Source organism: Felis catus, chromosome B2, assembly GCF_018350175.1.
Source record: "Felis catus isolate Fca126 chromosome B2, F.catus_Fca126_mat1.0, whole genome shotgun sequence".
Lineage (NCBI taxonomy): Eukaryota > Metazoa > Chordata > Mammalia > Carnivora > Felidae > Felis > Felis catus.
This window is the reverse complement of record NC_058372.1, coordinates 130,182,975-130,204,180: the sequence shown is the minus strand read 5'-3', so window position 1 is coordinate 130,204,180 and position 21,206 is coordinate 130,182,975. Positions and strand designations below refer to the sequence as shown.

The 21,206-nt window shown below is 39.5% G+C and overlaps 1 protein-coding gene across 8 annotated transcripts in view; it reads right to left on the bottom strand.

Annotated features, from left to right (window-relative positions):
- Positions 1–21,206, bottom strand: part of UTRN (utrophin) — a 491,097-nt gene that overhangs the window by 5,479 nt on the left and 464,412 nt on the right. For 6 of the 8 annotated variants that reach the window (XM_045058165.1, XM_045058163.1, XM_045058162.1 and 3 more), the window contains 7 exons: positions 19,228–19,266; positions 18,937–19,002; positions 17,795–17,860; positions 8,733–8,891; positions 8,132–8,372; positions 5,103–5,211; positions 3,785–3,877 (listed from right to left, as the gene is read on the bottom strand). In XM_045058165.1, the coding sequence (XP_044914100.1) occupies positions 3,785–3,877; positions 5,103–5,211; positions 8,132–8,372; positions 8,733–8,891; positions 17,795–17,860; positions 18,937–19,002; positions 19,228–19,266 (773 nt within the window). The remainder of the gene's footprint in view (positions 1–3,784; positions 3,878–5,102; positions 5,212–8,131; positions 8,373–8,732; positions 8,892–17,794; positions 17,861–18,936; positions 19,003–19,227; positions 19,267–21,206) is intronic. The other 2 variants (XM_045058164.1, XM_045058168.1) reach the window with 1 other exon arrangement.

Below are 21,206 nucleotides of genomic sequence, written 5' to 3'. Positions count from 1 at the left end.
GATGCATAGGTCATAGCAGGAAAACATGAGTGGGCATCCTTCCCACTGAGCTACGCTGAGGGAGCGCTCTGTTGCACAAATATCAAGGACACCACACGCACTTACACTTCTCTTATTGTACACGCTTCTCTTACTATACTTCTCTTACTCGTAATGCACAGCTAAACCCAAACCAAAACTGAAGCCACGTTGCTCCAAATCAGCATCATGAGCCCTATAGATTCTTATCAAATAAAAGGCTACGGTACTCCCCTGAACAAACTGCGCCCATATATTTTTAAAAGAAACCAGGAAATGCTTGCATTTTAGTAGGTTTTGAGTTTGTGATGAATGCCACTCAAGTTTAGTAAACACAGGCAACTCACTGTGAAAATATGCCTGTAGATAAAAAATAATTTTAAAAGCATTTGTTGGTCTATCGGCCCCAAATCCTCTCATATCCTCTATATATGGATGACATAAATGAAAACACGGAGAGGATTTTACATTAAAAAAAAAACCACTTATAGCAGTTAGTGAAAATTTTAATATGTACATTAGTTAACAGACAACACAAATTCCCTTCATTAACGCCTTGCCAGGAAAAGATGAAAATGCCTTCCTCTCTGCTCTGAAACTTAATGTAAATAATTAAACGAAGACTTTAAAAGGCCGTAATTCAAGGATGCTATCAGGAACAACGGGTATATTAATTTGAGACAGAGAAATTCTAAAGTGTTATGCACAACAATGTATAGGTACACACACAAAAATTCCATGTTTAAGTAGGCAATTCATGCAATTAGGATTTGTGATTATAGTTTCATTTTAATTCCAGGACTGCCCGGAGTGTAAATTCACTTGTGACCATGCTAATTGTTAATGCACAAAGGATCAAAAGTCAAGATTAACATGCAGATCAATTCATTGTATGCTGGTGACAAGCAGTTTTAAAGCTCTCATTAGTAACAGGATTGGGTTGGCATTGGGAGAGTGCCAATCCGATTTGCTTAGAGAAATCCTCCAAGGGTGGTCAGGAAGCTTTGGGAATGCAAAAGTTTATTAAAATATTGCTAGCTGAGCAACTTAAAAGAGGCAAGAAAGCAAATGAACCCTGCAAACCTTCTGTATACTATCTTGGGAAACTTTACCAACTAAACCTTCCTGTTAGAAAATGTATTTATTCATGCATTCATTCAATTCAGAAACATGTACTGGGCACAAAGTCTAAGTCAGGTGCTATATCTTTTCTGCAACAATTTTTAAAAGGTTTAATAACTTTAGACACAATTTTTAAAACTATGTATCAATTTTATAAATAAGCCTTTTTTTAAGGGAAAGCTGTCCCTATCTAGGAGAGTAAAAAAAAAAAATTTTTTTAACATTTATTCCCTTTCGAGTGACAGAGACAGAGACTGAGGGGGGGAGGGACAGAGAAAGAGAAGGAGATCCACTCCGAAGCAGCATACTCATTTCTTTTTTTATTCATTTTGCCTTATAATTATGATTATTTACATTTAATTATATTCTCTTCTAAAATATGCCAGATTAGACTTTTATAACATTTACATATAAGAATATACTACGAAAAACATTTAAGAGTAATTGTTTTGTGACAAACTGTTAAAAAAAAAACACCATGAATTTTTAATATAAAAAATTTAGGGGCACCTGGGTGGCTCAATCGGTTAAGCTTCAGACCTTGATTTTGGTTCCCGTCATGATCTCATGGTTCATGAAATCGAGCCCCATGTCAGCTCAGCACTGACAATGTGGAGTTTGCTTGGGATTCTCTCTCCCTCTCTCTCTCTGCTCCTACCCAATTCACTCTCTCTCTCTCAAAATAAATAAATATTTAAAAAGTTTAATGTGGAAATTATACATCTATAGACACTGTAAAGCATTTGATTAAACATATTTCCCATCCTAACTCACTGCCAACTGACTTTTAAATTGAACATGTCCATCATGACATTTAAATGCAAACTTATAAATAGGCTTTGACTTGCAGAATTTGTTCCTAACTAATTATTAATGTATTTGGATTTAAGCTGAACTAAAAAGTAATTTCATTTAGAAATTTAATCTTGAAATTCTGTCTTTTATAGTGACTAAGATGAGGTTTTATCTAGCCATTAAATAACATACAACTCAGAATAAAAATCCCTAGAAAATTCAACCTTAATATAAAAGATTTGATCTGCTCATCTACTGTGGCTGTTACAGCACCTAGAAAACAGGCAACAATCTGATAGTGTAGGGGCTTCAAGTGACCCTCTGAAGCCTTTGTGAGACTCCAGAAGGCCAAAAAAGTATGTGTGCACGCGTATGTGTGTGTATGTGCACATACACATTTGCACACATGGGCACATGTTTTTCGGGGGAGTGTAGGGACTGACCTATAATAAATACAATTCAAGAAACATTGAGAACTATAATCACAGATAATAACTGAAAAATGACACATTCCCAAATATAAATATATTTATGTGCTTATAGAATTCTGTACTATGTCCTTTAGGAAAATACTTCTGAAAATTCAGGGAAGACTATATTTCAAAGAGCTATTTCCACTCCCTGCTAATGATGGCATTTTTATAAACTGCAGAATTGTAGAAGTTGAAGCATATTTTTTAATGAAGTCAATATATCTTACTTAACTACCTTCCTGGTGATGCCTTTTTTCATCATTTAGGATGGTATTTGCTGAGGACAGGATGAAAAGGGGAGAGATGAGAAGCAGTTTTATATATGTACTACCATATATGACATATATCTAATATCTACAGTGGTATACATACATACTAACATCTTACTTCGATGGCTGCCTAGATTTAAAAATCAACTTGAGTGGAAATCACCCTAAAAGTTATAAATAACATATTCAAATTTCTTTAAAAGATTATTTAGGATAAATTGCGGCATTAAGTAGTTAGCATGCATTCAAGTGCACAGCTTCCCTTTGAAACCGCCCAAGTGAGAGCTCAGTAGAAACCTTGAGATGATGAGAATGAATTTAAAAAGTTTGGGGGGAAAAATCAATAAATAAGAACATTATGTAATTTCCTCTGGGAGTTGGACTGCTTTCATTTGATTATTTTCTGGCTCTTGGTTGTTCATATGGAAAAGTCACAGGGTCATAATCTGTGAAGCCTTCAATTATTTGGCCTTTATGCAGTGACTGTTTCATTCCATGAGAAAAGAAACCAGAAGAAAGAAAACAAAAGAGAAAAAATATCTGAAAATAATCCCCTCCCAGAACTGAATCTGATGACCTCAAAGAAAAGAGAGTGGGGGTGCCTGACTGGCTCAGTCAGTGGAGCTTGACTCTTCATCTCGGGGTTGTAGGTTTGGGCCCCATGTTGGGTGCAGGGATTACTTAAAAATAAAATCTTAAAAAGAGAGAGAGAGTGAATTACATCAGAAAAGACCATTTTCATGCCTTGTTGGGTGCTAAAAGCTCTTTTTTAAAGTAATAACACATGTCGTACTACAGTTTGCACTGAAGAGGGTAACTTCTTACAAAGCAACTTGTTTTGTTTGCCTTCATGTTATCCTTCAGAAGGCACAACAGAAACCTCTCAGAGAGCAGCACCATCACCACAGCCAGTGACGCGATGGTATCTAGGCTGAGCTTCATTTGCTTGGTCGACATACGGAATGTTTGATTTATTTTCAAATCATATTCAATCCTGTTTCTAATAGCGGCTTTTGTTATCTTACCAAAGAAGACAAAGGGCGCCAAGCAGGGAAGAAGAAATGGAAGGGAAGGTGGAGTGGTAGTGCTGGGGTCTTTCATACTCACGGCAGCAAGATGGAAATGTACTGTTGATCTGCTCCATAAACTCCGTGAGGTCCGTGCTGGTGTCGTGGGGGGGGGCCAGCAGGTCCTCCGCCGCTGGGGCAGCAGAAAAACAAAACAATAGACGTTCCGAAATGAACATCCAGCTTTCCACCAAAACCCAACATTGGGAGAAAAACCCTAATCCTGGCCTCTAAATATCAACATGAAAATAAGACTCTATGAAAAGGACAATTTTGGGGAATAATATTAAAACCATTTTTGTATCAATTTGTTGGTAATATAATTTCATATAAATAAAATGCATTAGATGTCTCTGTAGGAAGATTCCATGTGCCAAGGGAAAACTTACGAGTGAAAAATAAGTTAATGTGGTCATATTATTTCAATTTGTTAGATGAAATTCCATTAGTTTGCATTCCAAGTGTTTTTTTATATAAAAAATATTCTACCAGTTTCTTTTTCCTTCCTTCTTTCTTCTTGGAGACTTTGGCATGGACTAGCTTATGCTGCTACAAATCTAGAGGTAGTTTTGAAGATACTTTTTACCTTGATTTTTATTCTATATATAACCAAGAGCAAAATAATTCACTTCTTTAAAACAATTCAGATAATATTAATACCTTAGGTTTCCTTCTGATTAATGCAGCAAAATATATCTTAGAAACAAATTAATTTGGTTAACATCTATGGTCTTCAGTAGAATTTCAGAACTTAAATTTCATCAATAACAAAATGCCATTCCTGAATACTGGTTGACAGAGGCTTTCCTAGCAGAGGTGACAAGTCCCCTTTGTGACCAATAATAGGCTAGGTGAGATCTTGGCCTCAGACAGGGGCAGGAGGGGTGGCAATGTCTATAGGGATGAGGATGGAGAAAGCAGAATATTCATTCCCAGACCTGGGCAGAGAAAACCACGCTTGGTATATAATATACTTTAGGATTATTTTCTGAATACGTATAAATATAAATTTTAAAGACAGAAAACTTACTTTAAAAAAAGAATCACTCTGAAGGCAAAGCCAAAATTAAATTGTTGCTCATCCCCAAACGAAAAGAGTACTTTTTTCCATCTTTCACCAAAAGTCAATCCACTACTACACAGTATATAGGCAAATATATTATAGATTCTTATTCTGGAATGTTTGCTTTTTTGGTCTTGTTAAAATGTCTTTGTACGCAGCTGAGCACGAAGAGAGTATGAAACTCCTTTCTGCTCTAAGGTACCGGGGAGTAAGAACACAGTTGAAAATGAAAAACCAACCAATGGCGAAGCGTAGAGCAGAGCGGGGGAGTTGGCCGGGTCTTAAGGACACCAACCTGCTTGGTGGAATTGTGGGCCAGGGTCTGGATCCAGCGAGTAGGTCAGTGCAGCCTGCTGAGGTGAAGGCCAGGAGGAGACACCGTTGATTCGGGAATCAGATTCCGGCTGCAATCACATGCAGATGTTAAGGCAGAGGAAGAATTCAAATAACACGTTTCTGTTTCTTACTTCCATGGATAACTGAGACATGTAGAGTTCTTTGGTCTCAGACATTCAGAACACATGTTTTCATCAGTCTGGTGGGTTCACTACGATCTCAGCTGAATACTGGGTGGTCTGCTTCCTTCAGTTCGGGCTCCTTGAACAGCTCAGTTGGTTATAACGCAAGATTTATTTTTCAGTGTCAGTTACATCCCTCAATTGTGCTATTATTTTTATGTCAACCAAGTGAATCTAGAAACAGGTTTCATTCATCTGTAAAAAAAAACAAGCACTGCTTCTCATACAGTAAATCTATCCAATTTCAAAATCAGCTCATTTGTTTATTTAAATCAATATTTCAGTGTGGTATTAGAGACTTAAGAACACAATTTTGGATTCACATGCTTGAATTCAAACTCCACCACTCAGTACCTGCCTGAGCAAATTTTATAACCTTCTATGCCTTGGATTCTTTTCTTTTCCTTTCTTTCCCTTTCTTTCTTTCTTTCTTTCTTTCTTTCTTTCTTTCTTTCGAGAGAGAGTGAGCGAGCATGCAAGTTGGAGAGAGGAGCAGAGAGAGAATCCCAAGCAGGCTCTGTGCTCAGTGCAGAGACTGATGTGGGGCTCGATCCCACAACCCTGGGATTTTGACCTGAGCTGAAATCAAGAGTTGGATGCTCAACTGACTGAGCCACCCAGGTGCTCTTGTGCTGTGGATTCTTTATTTGTAAACTGGGGACAGACGGTGAAACGATTGCCTGTGTTAAAGGATTTTGTGAGGAGGGTGTTCAGTTAGTGTTTCCTCTGAGATCAGAACAGGATCTGACACCTAGAAAACACTTTGTAAATGCACTCTGCACAAAGCTTTGAAATAGTGATGGATAAATTGACAAGTACATAGTCAAATTAGAAAGCGCGATTCATTTTCCAGGGAGTGCAGAAATTACAATATTCTTGATGGCGGCTTTTCCATTAGATTTATATTAGTTGAAGTCTGGAGGCTCTGCCAGTTTTTACTATCAGGTAAATTTTCCATCTACTTCTGGCATTCATGCTAAGTCATTAAGAAGAGATAAGAGGTCCACAGTCTGGGATACACAAAGCCATTTAGATATCAGCTATCTCTAAAAGCATTACTGTGCAATTCTGGAGGCACATGAGCCATTAGGCAGCTCTGTCTAATGGGGTGGTGAGAGTCAGGGGGAGGGTGCGGAGTGTGCGTATGCAGAAGAGCCGTTAGCTCTCCGACAGGCTCTGGCAAATAAAGATTGTTTCGTTTCTGCAATGATTCCATCGCTGCACTAGGTTAATGATAATACTTCATATTTTAAATCAGAGATTTCAAGAGAAAATTCATCCTTTCCACCATGGGGAAACTTTAAATTCACACTGGTAGAGTATATGTAGCTTTTCCAGTGTATGTGACTGGCAGGGAGGAGGATTCAAACATTCCAAAGGACTCAAAGAAAGCCAGGCTTTGGGGCACTCTAGGGGTACTACTGTTTTCTAATGGGGCACCCTTTGGAGGCCCAAAGTAAGCCTTCCCCAAAACAGTCTAATATAAATTCCGAAACAGTGACACACATACAGAAAACTATATGGTCAAAAGGGGTGATCTGTGGCCTGTTGTGTAGGTAATGCAGAAATTACACTGTTTTGAATGATTCTGACAAGTTAAAAAATACTGACAGCAACTATGACAAGGTGGCTTTCTGAAATTTGAGAAAATCACTGGAGAAAAAGTTGTTTCTGTCTTTGGATAAATCACTTCTGCAGAAAGGCATGCCTAGTCACTGCCTGGGGCCCCACACTCTACAGTCCAGAGAAAAAGGCAAAAGATGACATGAATGTTGGTGTCATAGATTTTTCAAGAAAGAGAAAGTCTAGCCCCATCTGTGGGGATTCTACCCAATATGCACCTGTTACCAAGGCGTCTTCATTGCTAGTTCTGTGGCATGACTCCCATTCTTCAACTGCTAGATGTAATCAAGTACTTAATTCTCTATGGCGTTGTATCTCTATGTGCAGTACTATCTTGTTATATTTTGTATTATCTTGTCTTGGTCCCTAATAAGACTGCAAGCACCAAAACACTCCGTCTGATGCCTCTTTTATATCTCAAAGGACAGTATTTTTCAAAATTGTGGGCTATTACCCACTGATGAGCTATAAAATTGATTTGGTAGGTGCTGACCAGCACAAAGAAAGAGAGAGAGAAAAAAAATGGAAGGGACGTAGAGATAAAGAGAACACAGGAAAGAATAGAGGAAGAAGGAAGGAAGGAAGGAAGGATAGAAGGCAGGCAGGCACGGGGAGTAAGGAAGAAGGGAAGGAAATTTAAAAGTAGAAAATAAGAGACAGCCTTTCTTTATAATAATTATTTTGTATTTGCCATACAGGTGTGCATTCATCATAATGTAAATTCTATTTCTTATCATCAAGAAAGTATACAAATTGCCATAAAACATGGCCCAGTGTTAGGAAATGATAGCTGCACATTAATAAACATCTGTTACTTAATTTCTTGAAAAGAGCTCACTGGAAGAAAGGCTTTCGCTTGAACAGTTCAGATCACTTCCTTCCCCTTAACCTCTACAGAGTTTCCCACATGTAATGTATGCAGATGTATGTTACAGGGTCTTTCCTTTTAAAGTACTCAGAGCTGAGACAGATTTCAGCGTTACCAAAGAATGGGAAACTCCACTTTTTGAGCGATTGGAGGGTGTGATACTTCCATCTGAAGAGGGATTCCTAAGCCAGTCTTAATCAGGTGTGGAGGTGACAGTCTGCGAGTGAGCCCCTCTGCTGATGCTGGGACCATGCTCCGGGACAGCGACGGGCTGGGAGGGGGCGTGGGAGCCCCACCGAGGTGCACACACTCTACCTGCTCCAGCAGCTGTCGAAGGCGGTGGAGCTGAGACTCCAGCTGCTTATTGTGATCTTCTAAAATCTGCATCCTGGCCTCCAGACGACCTTTGTGCTGCCTGAGGAGTTTTGCTTCTGCTATAAGTTCTGAGTCCTCAGATGTGTGGTGAGGAGACACGACAGAGTCTGGAGGTGACCCGACAGGGAGACCCCTTCTCAGGTGCTGCTCCTTCAGCTGCTCATATTCCACCTGCAGGTTTCTAGTGCAGAAAAGGAACAACTGGAATTACTACTGTGGGCACGGTTTTCTCTCCGAAACTGCCCTCGACCTTCAGATTGAGCTCAGGAGACTTCTTCTCAGGTAGAAACATTAAACAGTGAGATGCGTAAGCAAGGACAAAGCTATAGCTTTAAGCAAGTGTTCCCTGAACCCTCACGTTCATAATCTGCAGCCAGTGCCCCAGTCTGTTAATCCCCAATAAGATTTTGACTCCCCCTTGACTTCTTAGAAACCACTTCTGAAAAGAGAATGGGTAGGGATCATACTGAAGTTATTATTAAGGAATCTCCCATTAGAAGTTTGCCCAGGGGGCACAAATCTTCTCCCAGGTTGAACACACCTCTGTTCTTCCTCCAGGTCGGCAATGATCCGCTCCAGTTCTCCGCGTTCTTCCCTTTCTACCGACTTCAGGATCTGAGCTGGGCTCTGGGGCTGGCTGACCGGGGACTCCCCTCCAAGCGTCTGACAGTACTGCTGGATGAGGGCATGCTCGTCCTCCCTAGGGAGACAAATCACACACACATACACACACACACACACACATATACACACACACACACACACACACACACACACACTGAGGCTCATGTCTGGATGGAAGCGAAGTAGAAACAATGATGGTCGGGATGGCTGCTGGGCCAAGTTTGATCTAAAGCTCAATGTTCCTCTATGTCTCTTTGAAACTCTAGGAAGATATTTGGGGCACCTAGCTGGCTCAGTCAGAGAAGCATGTGACTCTTGATCTCAGGGTCGTGAGTTCAAGCCCCATGTTGAGTGTGGAGATTACTAAAATAAATAAATAAACTGTATTAAAAAAAAAAAACTCTAGGAAGATATTTATCTGAAAGGTAGGTATACTACGCATGCCAACATTTCATGCTTTGCCTTAGACTAACACGTACATATCACAAACCTCAGAAGAGATATTCTACTCAGCAGAGGTATCAAATAAGGTACACTACTTAGTTAATATAAGAGATACTTTAGGCAAAATCGATAATCGAATGCCAAAAGAGTAGATTAATAGACTTAATCAAAAATAAACTGCTCTACACTGAATGTATATCCCCGAAATTCATATGTGGAAACTTAAGCCTCAGTGTGATGGTACTTGAAGGCGGGACATTTGGGAGGTAATTGGTTCATGAGGGTGGAGCTTCATGAATGGGATTAGTGTCCTTAAAAAGACCCTCCAGAGAGCTCCCGTCCCTTCTGCCATTTGAGGATACAGTGGGAAGAGGACCATCTATGACCCAGGAAGAAGGCTCTAACAAGACCCCAAATCTGCTAGTACCTTGATCTTGAACTTTCCAGTCTCCAAAACTGTGATAAATAAATGTTGTTTATAAGCTGCCCAGCCTGTATTACTGTGTTATAGCAGCCCAAGTGGACTGAGGCCTGAGTTGATTTCACTGTCTTTAGCATTTGGTTGAAAGTCATTTTGTAATGCTTTGTAACCCACAGAACGGAAAAATATAATCCTCATATTCTTTTATTTAAATAACATAACAAAAATGATCATTGTAGATACTCATAAAATATCTGCCATATTTTTATTTGATATTACCATGAATCATTTTGCATTAAAACAGGACATACAGTTATTTACATTCTCCTTCTTTTCTAACTACTGGTCTAATGAATTAGACATATCAATCACGTGGTCGAATCTAATGATTGGCAGAAATGGAAGCATAAAACAAAGACAAAATTGATACATTCTTGAGAAGTAAATGCTCAGCATCATGCCTGAAAGGTCTTCTTTTCCTTTATGGAGAGATCCAGTCTGATCTCTCTGTACTCGTGAAAATGACAGACCTCCCGGCTAATGCTAGCTGGAGGGTCCAGCTACAGAATGAAAACTTTAGCAGACTGTGCCCGGTGTGTTTTGATGGTGTTGGTAAACAAATCCTGGAAGCTATGGATTTATAGGATGGGCTTCAGAAAAGCATGTAAGTAGCTCTTAGAGTGTAAAATGGAGCTGTCTCATGACAGAACCAGTGCCTGTCAAAGGGACGTGCCTGCAAATGTCCCTTAGAGACCTCACCTGTTGAACTGGGGTCAGAGCACACCGTAATGCAGTCAGAAGGAGTCTGCTGAGCAGCACTGGCAGTCTGGGACCTCTTACTTGTGCCCTGCAGCTGACGAGCAGCACTTGATACTAGGTAAGATCTCTGATTCCTCTGAGTCTGATTTGAAAATCCAACCCTGTGTGACCACAGTTTACTGTGGTAAAAAGGGGACTTGAAATTGCATCTGAGAGTTAGCGAACTCATAGAAAAGCTGTGTCCTGAGCACTGAGATCAGAGTGATATGATGAAGCAAATGAAAGAAAAATGAGTGTTAGGCCTGCAGAACAGCCAAAGCCAAGGTTCAGATGAACTACTGATTGATTTCGTTTGCTTCCTTGATTGGTAAACCCCTCCCTCTCTCTAAATTTATATATGGAGATAATATAAACATTGATACCTGACCTTACCATCCTTCTACTGGCAAATTCAGTAGGGTGAGGAGTAGGACCTTTACCACACAGTTAGAAACTGGAAATAAGGAGCATGGATGGGATAAAGACTGAAAGAAGCTACGACATCACCCTTTGATTGCCTTTCCTGAGAAAATGTGGCGTCGCTGAAAACTAAAGGTGCCTCTAGAAGAATCTCATGCTTGTTCTTAACTTTAGAAGGATGAGGATAAGAGGAGGGACAGGTATGGGACCACTGTAGGGCAGCAGCATTTAAAAGCTCCTGGGCTGCCCAAGTAGCTAAATCAGACAGAAATGTGGCAAGGATGTGTCTGAGGGGTAGGAGTCTTCCTCATGGGAAATATATGGCCAATGCTCTAAACCTAACTGTATCATGAAGGGGCAGAAGGGGCAGAAGTTGACTATCAGGCTAACACATCAACACCGTGTGACACCAAGTAGCTAAGGATGGCAAAACTTAAACACAATGATCCTTATCACCATCAGTGTTTGGAGGCACTTTATCTGGTTCGGGAGAGAGAATCCATAGTGAGGGAGCATATACAGAGAGGAAAAATACAAAGTATAAAGACGTAGTGGAGATAAAATAAAGTAATAGCAAAGTAAGAGAGTAACTGAACATTTTGTAAATATTTCTCAGGCTAAAAAGAAAAAAAGAACAAAAAAACTAAAAAGTCTGAGTACCCCAAAATAATAACAAAAGAGAAACATGAAATTTCTCTATTTTAAAGAGAAAGTATCACAAGCAATCAACCAAAAATCAAAACAAAAAAGTAGATCTTGCAAACAAAAGCAAAAGGTTTAGCCTCCTACTCTCTGTAATATTCCATGTCGAAAGACTATGGAACTATATCTAGAGTCCTGACCCAGCCATTGATATGACCAGCCAGATAGCACAAATGTGCAGCAAAGCACTTTGTCCATAGAACAGAAGAAAGAAAGCACAAGTAAGGAAAATGCAAAATAGAGAGAACAAAAGCAGATCTTAATCTCAGGGACTGCAATGACAGGTAAACTGATTCTCACATTGGTTAAAAAAAATTTTTTTTTTTAAGAGAGAAACAGAAACAGAGTATGAGCGGGTGAGGGGCAGAGAGCGGGGGAGACACAGAATCTGAAACAGGCTCCAGGCTCTGAGCTGTCAGCACAGAATCCGATGTGGAGCTTGAACTCACGAACTGTGAGATCATGACCTTGAGCCGAAGCTGGATGCTTAACCGACTGAGCCACCCAGACGTGCACCCCCTCATCCCCGCTGCCCCCCAAAAAACAATTTTATGATTCCTATGAACAAGCACCTAAAAGGAAACGAAAGACTAAAAGTAAAGTTAAAAACATATACAATACGAACAAGAAGTGCTAAAGGAAAACTTGGGTCCCGTAAGCTACCTGGTGGGTCTATGATATGACTGAATCCTAGCATGGAGGTCCTCTCTTGTCGGAAAATACCATCACACCATATATGCCCTTAGAACATTCATGCCAGTAAGCGTCACACTCAGGGACTATATTTAGTGCTTAATATTAACACAAACTAAATTTTTGCTTTAAGGATTTGGGGACTATCCACAGTGAAACAAATAAACACACAAACAAGTCACAATTAGATCTGAGATATATTTTGTTGTAAACATTGGCTTAGCTTCATTTCTTCTGGGAAGTTGATAGGGTTTAACATATTATTGTAATTATCATCATCACCACTATCATTACATTCTTTTATTAAGGTATCTGAAAAGGGTTTAAGGCAATTTCTTTAAAAAAAATAATTTATATATAACACATAATTTTAGCCTTAAGTGTTTTTCACAGATTATTAGGCCTAAAAGTTAAATATAAAAATAAATATATTCAAGCTCTTAATTATATATAGTAAAAACCAAGAGCATACCCTTTAAGTACAGATAGTACGTGAGGTACCAGATTAGGGCCTTTAAATGTCAATGGTGCTAAAATAGAAAAGGTTGCAAAAATATAGATCTGCGCCACTGAAATACCCTCAAATGGACTCTGTTTATACCATATTTAAGTTGTGCATAGTAAATACTATCTGGATTACAAAATTAGTACATATCAGATGACAAAAGAAGTGTGATTCATTCAATGACCTTTTGAAAGAATGCAAGACATAAATAAATAAAAATAACAATAATTTCCCTCCTTTTAAGGGTTATTCCATTCCAGGCCTCAGAGGTGCAAACAGCAATGCCAGTGCGAACCACACCAGCCTCCCAAGTTAGATCTTTCCACATAAAACAGTGTCACTCAAGGGCAGGCAGCAGATGGGGGGAGAGACACCCTGATGGCAATGGCCTTGGGATCTATCCTTCAGTACCTGCCACTGAGATCCCCTAGGACTATCTTAGGTCCTGTTTTCTGTTTGACTCATGGATGCTTAACTCCTCCTAAAAATTAATGTCCTCAAAATTAATGTCCTTTTATATTATCCAGAGCCAGATTTTCAGGAGGAAAGGGAGCACTGGGAATTGGGTGTATGTGGGGAAGAGCTGGGAGACTGATTAACATGTAGGCTGGGGAGGCAGAAGTCCAAGATGCATGGGAGTGCAACAACTCATTAACCAGCTTCACAGAAGATGAACGCAGTCGGGAGCCAGGGAATTGGTTCCACAGACCAATTTGAGGGACAGAAAGAGGCTCAAACCACAGGTTAGGATGGCTGCTTTTCAAGACACAAATGACAAAAGGACCTTGGGTAACTTACAATCCCAAGTTCAAATCTCAAAATTCACACCTCAAAGCACAGGGATCTCTTTGATCACCTATGGCTGAGACCATCCCAAAGCACCTTTAGGAGATGGGTCTTGGAGGGGCTGAATTACAAACTCTCCTGGTTAGGTCTGGACTGTGAAGCAGAAGCGTGCGTGCAGAATGGGCAGGAGCAGGACAAGGAATGTGATGACCCCCAGGGGGAATGAAGATGCCCTGACCTGCCCCCCCACCCCCCACCGCAGTTCTCCCATCTGGGAAACCCTCCCCCACGGCACAGTGAGCTGGTCAGGGGTGGTCGGGAGTGCCTGTGCTGGGAGCCAGGCTGCCTGAACCTGAGCTCCACTACTGACTATGAAACCCTGGGCAAGCTCCTTAAACTCTTAGGGCCTCAGTTTATTCAGCTGTAAAATGGTGGTCACAGAAACACGAGTAGCGTCTCAAAAGGTTCTGTGAGGATTAAATAAGTGAAGATGGCAAAGTGCTTAGTGCAGCGTCTGGCTCAATACGCTCTGCACGGAGGGAGAGATGGTGGTTGTTTTGTATCATCACTGTTGTTATTCAAAGGAAACCTAGTAATATTTTTATGACCTAGACTGGAATAACAGAAACCTCCACTCAAAAGGGCCTGGAGGAAAGGTAGAGAATTCAAGAATGAGAAACATTCCAAAACGTATTGCAGAAATTTGCTAACTAATACCATCTTTTTTTTTTTTTTTTTTTTTTTTTGCTTAAGGCACTCTGAGTTAGCTTTTAGTTTTTCCCAACGATGAAAATTGCTAAGATTCTGATGCTGGCTGCCTCAGGACAGACCTAAGAGCGAAACAGAAGAGCTGCCTTGAGGAGACACCGAACCCTCATTTAGAAGCTGGCGACACTGTTAGGTGGTGCAGAAAACCGTCATCTATCGTCTCAGGATTGTTTCATGACCCTGTCGATGCTGGACTTTAGGAATTTTCCAGGGAAAGGCCAGGGTTACGGTGTGCTACATACTTCCTGCCACTGCAGGAAAGTCCCATAAGAAACAAATACACTGGGACCAAAGAAGGAACAGTATGACGGCATCCTGTTGAGAGCAGCAAACGTTTCTTCCAAATATCCCGTGATCCAAGATGCTACATGATTAGATAGGAAACACAGAAGGGCAGTCAGAGAAGCAAATAGTGGGGCTTGGGTCCTAACCCTTCCGTCACAAATTCTGAGGAGTGCTCTCAGCCCAAAGAAGGTAGGCATCTTCATTGGAAGGCTCTATCCACTGGGAGAAAAGGTATTTATTGTAGCATGTGTAATACTTACTTTGTCAAGTCGATAGTACTGGTTACATGGAAATGCTTAAATAAGTAAATATTACACATTTAAGTGAGGATGGTGGACCACCCCACGTCACACCACTGGATTCCAGATCCAGCACAGGACTTCAATGACTCGGTGTCCTTGTTTGCAATCTTACTCAAATGGAGGAGTCACTGCCATGGTCGCAGGAAAAGAATCCCAGGATATTCAGTAATTCAAATGGTGAAAGGGCAAAGGGCTTCCCAGACTGATCAAAATAAGATTTACTAACATATTCACTAAGAAAATACTAATGCACCAGGAACTGGAAAAAGATTTCACTTTAGTGGCTGATAGATACGTTCTTATAGTGTTAACTTGACTGAATATTACATTTAAGGAAGAGTTTGTTTCCTTGACTTTTCCAGTAACTAGAGGCCACCTGCATTCCTCTACCTTTAAATTTTTTCTTTTCTTTTTTTAAGTTTTATTTTTGTTTTTGCAGAGAGAGAGAGAGACAGAGACAGAGACAGAGCATGAGTGGGGGAGGGGCAGAGAGAGAGGGAGACACAGAATCTGAAACAGGCTCCAGGCTCTGAGCTGTCAGCACAGAGCCCGACGCGGGGCTCAAACTCATGGACAGCGAGATCACGACCTGAGCCAAAGTCAGACGCCCAACCGACTGAGCCACCCAGGTGCCCCCATTCCTCTACCTTTAAAGCCAGTGGCGTAGCATCTGGAAATCTCCCTGTATCTGACCGCTTTCTTTCATGGCGATATTCTTCTCTAACTGACCCTCCCCACTTCTTATAAGGACTCATGGGATTATATGGGGTCCACCCAAATCTAGGATAATCTCCCCATCTCAAGATCCTTAACTTAATCACATGTGCAAGTTCCATCTTGCTATATAAAGTGACACCTTCTTAAATTTCAGGGATTAGGATGTAGACTTCTTTTGGGGGTCATTATTCTCTCTACCAAAAATGCCCTTCCCATGCTCTTCCTCTGTAGAAACACTTAATCATCTCTCCTCTAACCCATAAGACTCATGAAGACAGTATTTACATCTATAGACTTTTACAGTACTGGGTATATGGCAGTGGCATGCTGATAAACATTTAACAAGCTTTCCAAAAAATTAATGAATAAAAAGGCACTGAATTGTAGCCTTTGCAATTTCTACGGTTTAAATACTCTCACCAAGGCCAATTTCAAACTAATGACTTTACTGAATGTAGAGTCTGGAAAAGACATGCAGTTGCACACCATCTGACAAATACAATTAATTACCCCAAGAACACAGAAATAGTACAATGAGGTAGACTAAGGCATGATGAGTTTTGAGTATTACCTTCATTTTCATTTGACTCTAATTTATTTAATTGTAAGTGTATACAAATTAATTTCTGTAATGGCTCTGTTTAACAAACAGCCTACAAACTTCCTGAAAATGTATCCATCAGATCTCAAAACTGGCCCTAGCACATAACTGCATGGTGGGTATATAAGAAACATTTGTTGGACAGATGGATGAGTTAATATGTCTAATGATGGTATATTAAAATGTATTCAGCTTGTAGTCATCTGATTATTGTTTTTTCTCAGACATCAGTAATAAATTTAAAAAGAGTGTTTATTTTAATTTGAAGATAGGATGTACTAAATTTGAACATTACCTTTACTCTGTTCAGAGGGCATGACAAACACATTTTAAAGAATTTAAATTTGGTTTTAATTATTTTGGTCTTTATTACTATTTTTTTATTTCATCTAATTCTTTGGCTATTATGAACCTTGTAGAAATTATGTTGATTTAGGGGATACTCCAGATATCTAACTGCTTTATATAAAATACATACTAGTAGCTAAATATGAAACAAGCATTATAAATATGCTATTATCTTGGTTTGGGAATTGTTTCATATTCATAGTACATGAATAATAATGCACAAATCACAACTGTATTCTTGTAAAGTATTAACATGCTAATGTTTGAAATTTAAAATTGAAAAACCTCATACATTTTTATTTATAAGCTTAATGATAGTAAAACACTTTTAAAAATATTGGTAGGAAGCTATTCTGTATTAGAGTGCTTAAAGTATTTCAATTTGGCTCTCTCCATGGCCTTTTTTAGTATAAGACATCTGAGTATTTTGTTCTGTAACTTTCCTGACTACCTACAGCTTCCCACCAGATCCAAACAATGAACCTGCCTAAGTCAAGTAAATGTGACACTATTGAAATCTCTTAGATATCATTCAAAATGAAAAAAAAAAAAATGTTAATTCCGAGGAGGGGGAAGAAAAGGGAAAGGTCCTAAACAATATTACACACAATAATAGGATAATCAGAGATAAAATATTTGCCTAGAAAATTTTTCTGAGAGTATTTTTCTAAAGTCAACGAGGCTTTTCCTGCTTGCTAAGATAATAAAATATTGGCAAGAGAAACAATATTTTTGAATGAAGAGTGGGGACTCTATGTCCAAACTTGTGTGGGTCATAGTTGTTAAATGGCAGAGATGATGGAGAAAATGCAAGTCAGCATAAGAGGATTTTACAGAAGGGCATTATTCTATGGAAATGCATCTGTTAATTATCAACAAGAAGTATCTGACAAATGGAATGAATATCTATACCTGTATTTATACATAAAACAATCCGATCTTCCTGAGGCAGATTAGTTGATAAATACAGGATTTTTTCATTAACTTACATGAAACTAAATAAATAAACATATCCAACTTATGTTATCACGGCTTGAGAGCATAAAATCTATGCAGACATTTTTGTAACCACACTTATCAATTTTGATTGGGATCAAAATTCAGAGCCACAATCAGTGAAGATTACTTCCGACAGCCAGGACACAGAAACTAGCCTTCCCAGGCGGTGCTAATTTCATGTTTTACTTACACACTTCCTGTGGTAGAGCTGCTATCAGTGAGGAAAGACCCATTAGTCCTTTCCATCTGGGCCAGGCTGAAGAATGAAAAGAAAGAGGTTAGACAGTGTGGCCACACGGGGCATGGTCAGTTGGAGGTCCATTCTCTGTTTTTCTCAAACTGTCATGATTCTGACAAAATAGGAAGAGGTCCAAATCTCCCAACAAGATTGGAAATTTAAAATAATACCTCATCTTGAGTTACCTTTCTACCACCACTGTCTTTAGACTTGTCGGCCTCCATCTTTTACCATGTTATATAGACTCTTAAGGGACCTAGGCTCCTAACTGATTTCCCAGACCCTCCAGTTTGGTTTTCATTCTCAGAAATCTGATTATGCTCCTCTCCTGCCTAAAGACTCTCCATGATCCCCCTTTAACTAAAGATACAGCCCGACTCCTTAGCAAGTGGGCCTTCTTTATCTGACTTGAGCTTCTATTCCTTTACTCCTCATTCCTTTATTTGCAGTTCTTTAAACAAGCCATGTTCTTTCCCAGCTCAATGCTTTTGAGTACATTTTTCCATTAATCTAAGCCTGCCTTTTCCCAGAAATTCTGTCTGGCTGAGACCCAGTTTGAATGTTACTATTTATATGATGCTTAAACTAACCTCTTTAGGCATAGCTACTTGCTAGCACCAGAGATAGTTACTATACCCTTCGTTTATGAAAGTTTATGGATGCCATCAAGACCAGACGATACTTTATATTGTTTAAGGACTCTAAAATAAACCTCTATAATAAAGCATTAGCATAAATTTAATTACATATGGTAAGTCACATGTGCACCATCTCCTGAGAACACTTTCAATTCCGACTCTCATTCATTAAACTGGGTTACACTATCTAAATCCTGTTTTGTATGGTGTTTGGATTCTCATGAGCTCAATAATCACATCCCATGGAGATTTACTCTTCACAGAATGTATAGCAGGTATTTGGTAAAGTGCAAACTGCAACATGGAAAGATGAGAGCCCAGATTCCAAATATAATGGAATCACGACTCTCACAAAACATCCCTTAAATCAAGGCATGTTAATGCTACAGGATTCATACAGAAATAGATACGTTCTGGGTGGCAGCGCAGCAGAGGGCTCCCATCAAAGTCTCTTACCGTGTGGCATACTGTTCTATTCTGGAATGGGTGTCATCATGAAACAGCTGAGGAGACTGTGAGGGGCTATAAAAGAAAAAGCAAAGAAACAGTTTTATGTTCCAATATTGACAGATGTTGCCATTAGGAATGTTAGCTTGGTTAAACACTGAATTTGCCATGCAAACAAACCATGAGGATTGTTACCCAGGAGGTAGACTATTCTCTTAGTTCACGAGTTTCATAATCACCCCCCTGCTAATGACACCGATCAGAGTGCCGGCTCCTGCAGACGGAGCTGTGAATACTCACTCATAGTGCTCTGGCCACATGCTGATGAGTGTCACAGGACTGCAGAGGGGGAGAGGGAAACAGAAGTCACAGAACTAGCACTCGAGAGCGATTTCAGACAAGAGCAGCGGGAGGCTGGGGGAGAAGGCATTCTCAACTGCCTTCTACTCTCACGTTTGGTCGCCCCGAGGTGCACCGGGGGGGAAATCAAAAGTAACACAAAGTCCCTGTTTGTTCTGGAGAAGATGCTGTGTATTCAAGTGCCTGCGGGAGCTTTTCACAAATATTACAGGATATTTGTTACAGGACAGCAAACACATCTTGAAATGGTCTTATTGGAAAAAAAAAGAAAGAAACAAAAATGCTCATGCAATAAGTTTAAACATAATGCTCCATAATATACCAAGGGATGATGCAATCAGATTTTTGTTCTTCCCGGAGAAGAAACTTGGTCAGAAAGATGAAGTTAAATTCCAAAGACTATATTATCCACTGATGGCAGCGTTGCAGTAAAATGAGATTGTTCTGATTCTTTGCCAGTTTTCAATGTAAAAATCCGAATCCACGTGTACACAGAGTATCACAACTCACAGAGACACTGAAAGAAGATGTTACCTAGATCCTCTCCCCTATACCCAGCCCCAAATTTTTACATTATCAATAAGGCTGAAAGCAACTGGATGGTGATACGCTTTCTTCACACAAAATTCTTTCCGGAAGTTGAATCTCTGAAACTGATAATATCAGGAAATGTGTTCGGCTTGAGTCAGGCCTGACTCTGGAGCTTGATCATTCAGTACCACTCCCGACCCTGGGGGGACCCTAGGGGAGCTACTGATGAATATGGGAATTTTAAAAGTCTAAAGGAAATGAGTTCTCTATTTAATTAAATAAGTCTCCTGCAAGAGCTCATGTTGATTGAAACAAAGGAGGAAAGTTTAAATCATTCTAGATCTACTTGATTCTATTTCTATTATACATACAAACTTAAGAAAAAGTTAATGATCTCATTATCTCCTGCTGGAAGCACAAGTTGATGTTTGAATAGCAAAGACTAAGAGATGAAGGGCATCTTACTGGGATGAAAAACTAAGACTATTTGGACCTCCTTTCAAAAACAGGCATTTATCCAGGCCGTGTCTGTCAGAATCTTAATCTGTCTTAATCATCCACATGTAAGATAGCTAAAACAACAATGAAACAACACAGTATTATTCAGTGGATACGGATGTTAAATGTTACGTGAATGATTTACTATAAACTTTCCAAAAAATAATAACTACTCGAGAGAGCATTTCTAAAACTCAAGTGTACTACAACATTTGCAGTGAACTTGAAGCACGAGAGAAATATGTATTTCTGATCTTAATTGAAGCTGGAAAAGCTCTGTGAAACCACATGACTAGTTCTTGTGAAGTTAATGCAGTCAGCAAAAAAATGATTCATTGAACTACGATAAGAATGGCAGAGGTAGAAGGCTGAACCAAAGAAGTGCTCTAAAGAAAGTTTTTTATATATTGAGAACATGTCTAAGAAAAGAAATAAAGATTAACAAAGTCAAACTGAAGGCTTCATTGACTTCAAAGTATTTTGATTTGTAGAGAAAGAAAGGTTCAGTGATACATCTTCTCATTTAATTCTGGGAGACAAAAACAAGGCAATATCCTCTCTGCGGCATAGTTATAGAGTCTATAATTTAAGAGGGTTCAAAATAAGACCGATCTATGTGTTAGTCCACAGTTAATAATGTTGCCTATCCCTGCTTTCCAGAGTGGTGGCTGAATAGGGTGTTTTGGTTAATCACACACTAATATGCAAAGAATCAGACTCTTTACTAAATATACTTAATATAACATGAAATACAATCCAGACTTTCCTTGAAAAACTTAACGATTCTTTTAATGCCTTAGGCTTCCAGTCTTTTGCTTTCTTTGATCAATTTGCTCCAGAGTAAGTGGGGTCCTAGTGTGCTCTCACATATAAACCCTCAATGGCTCCCT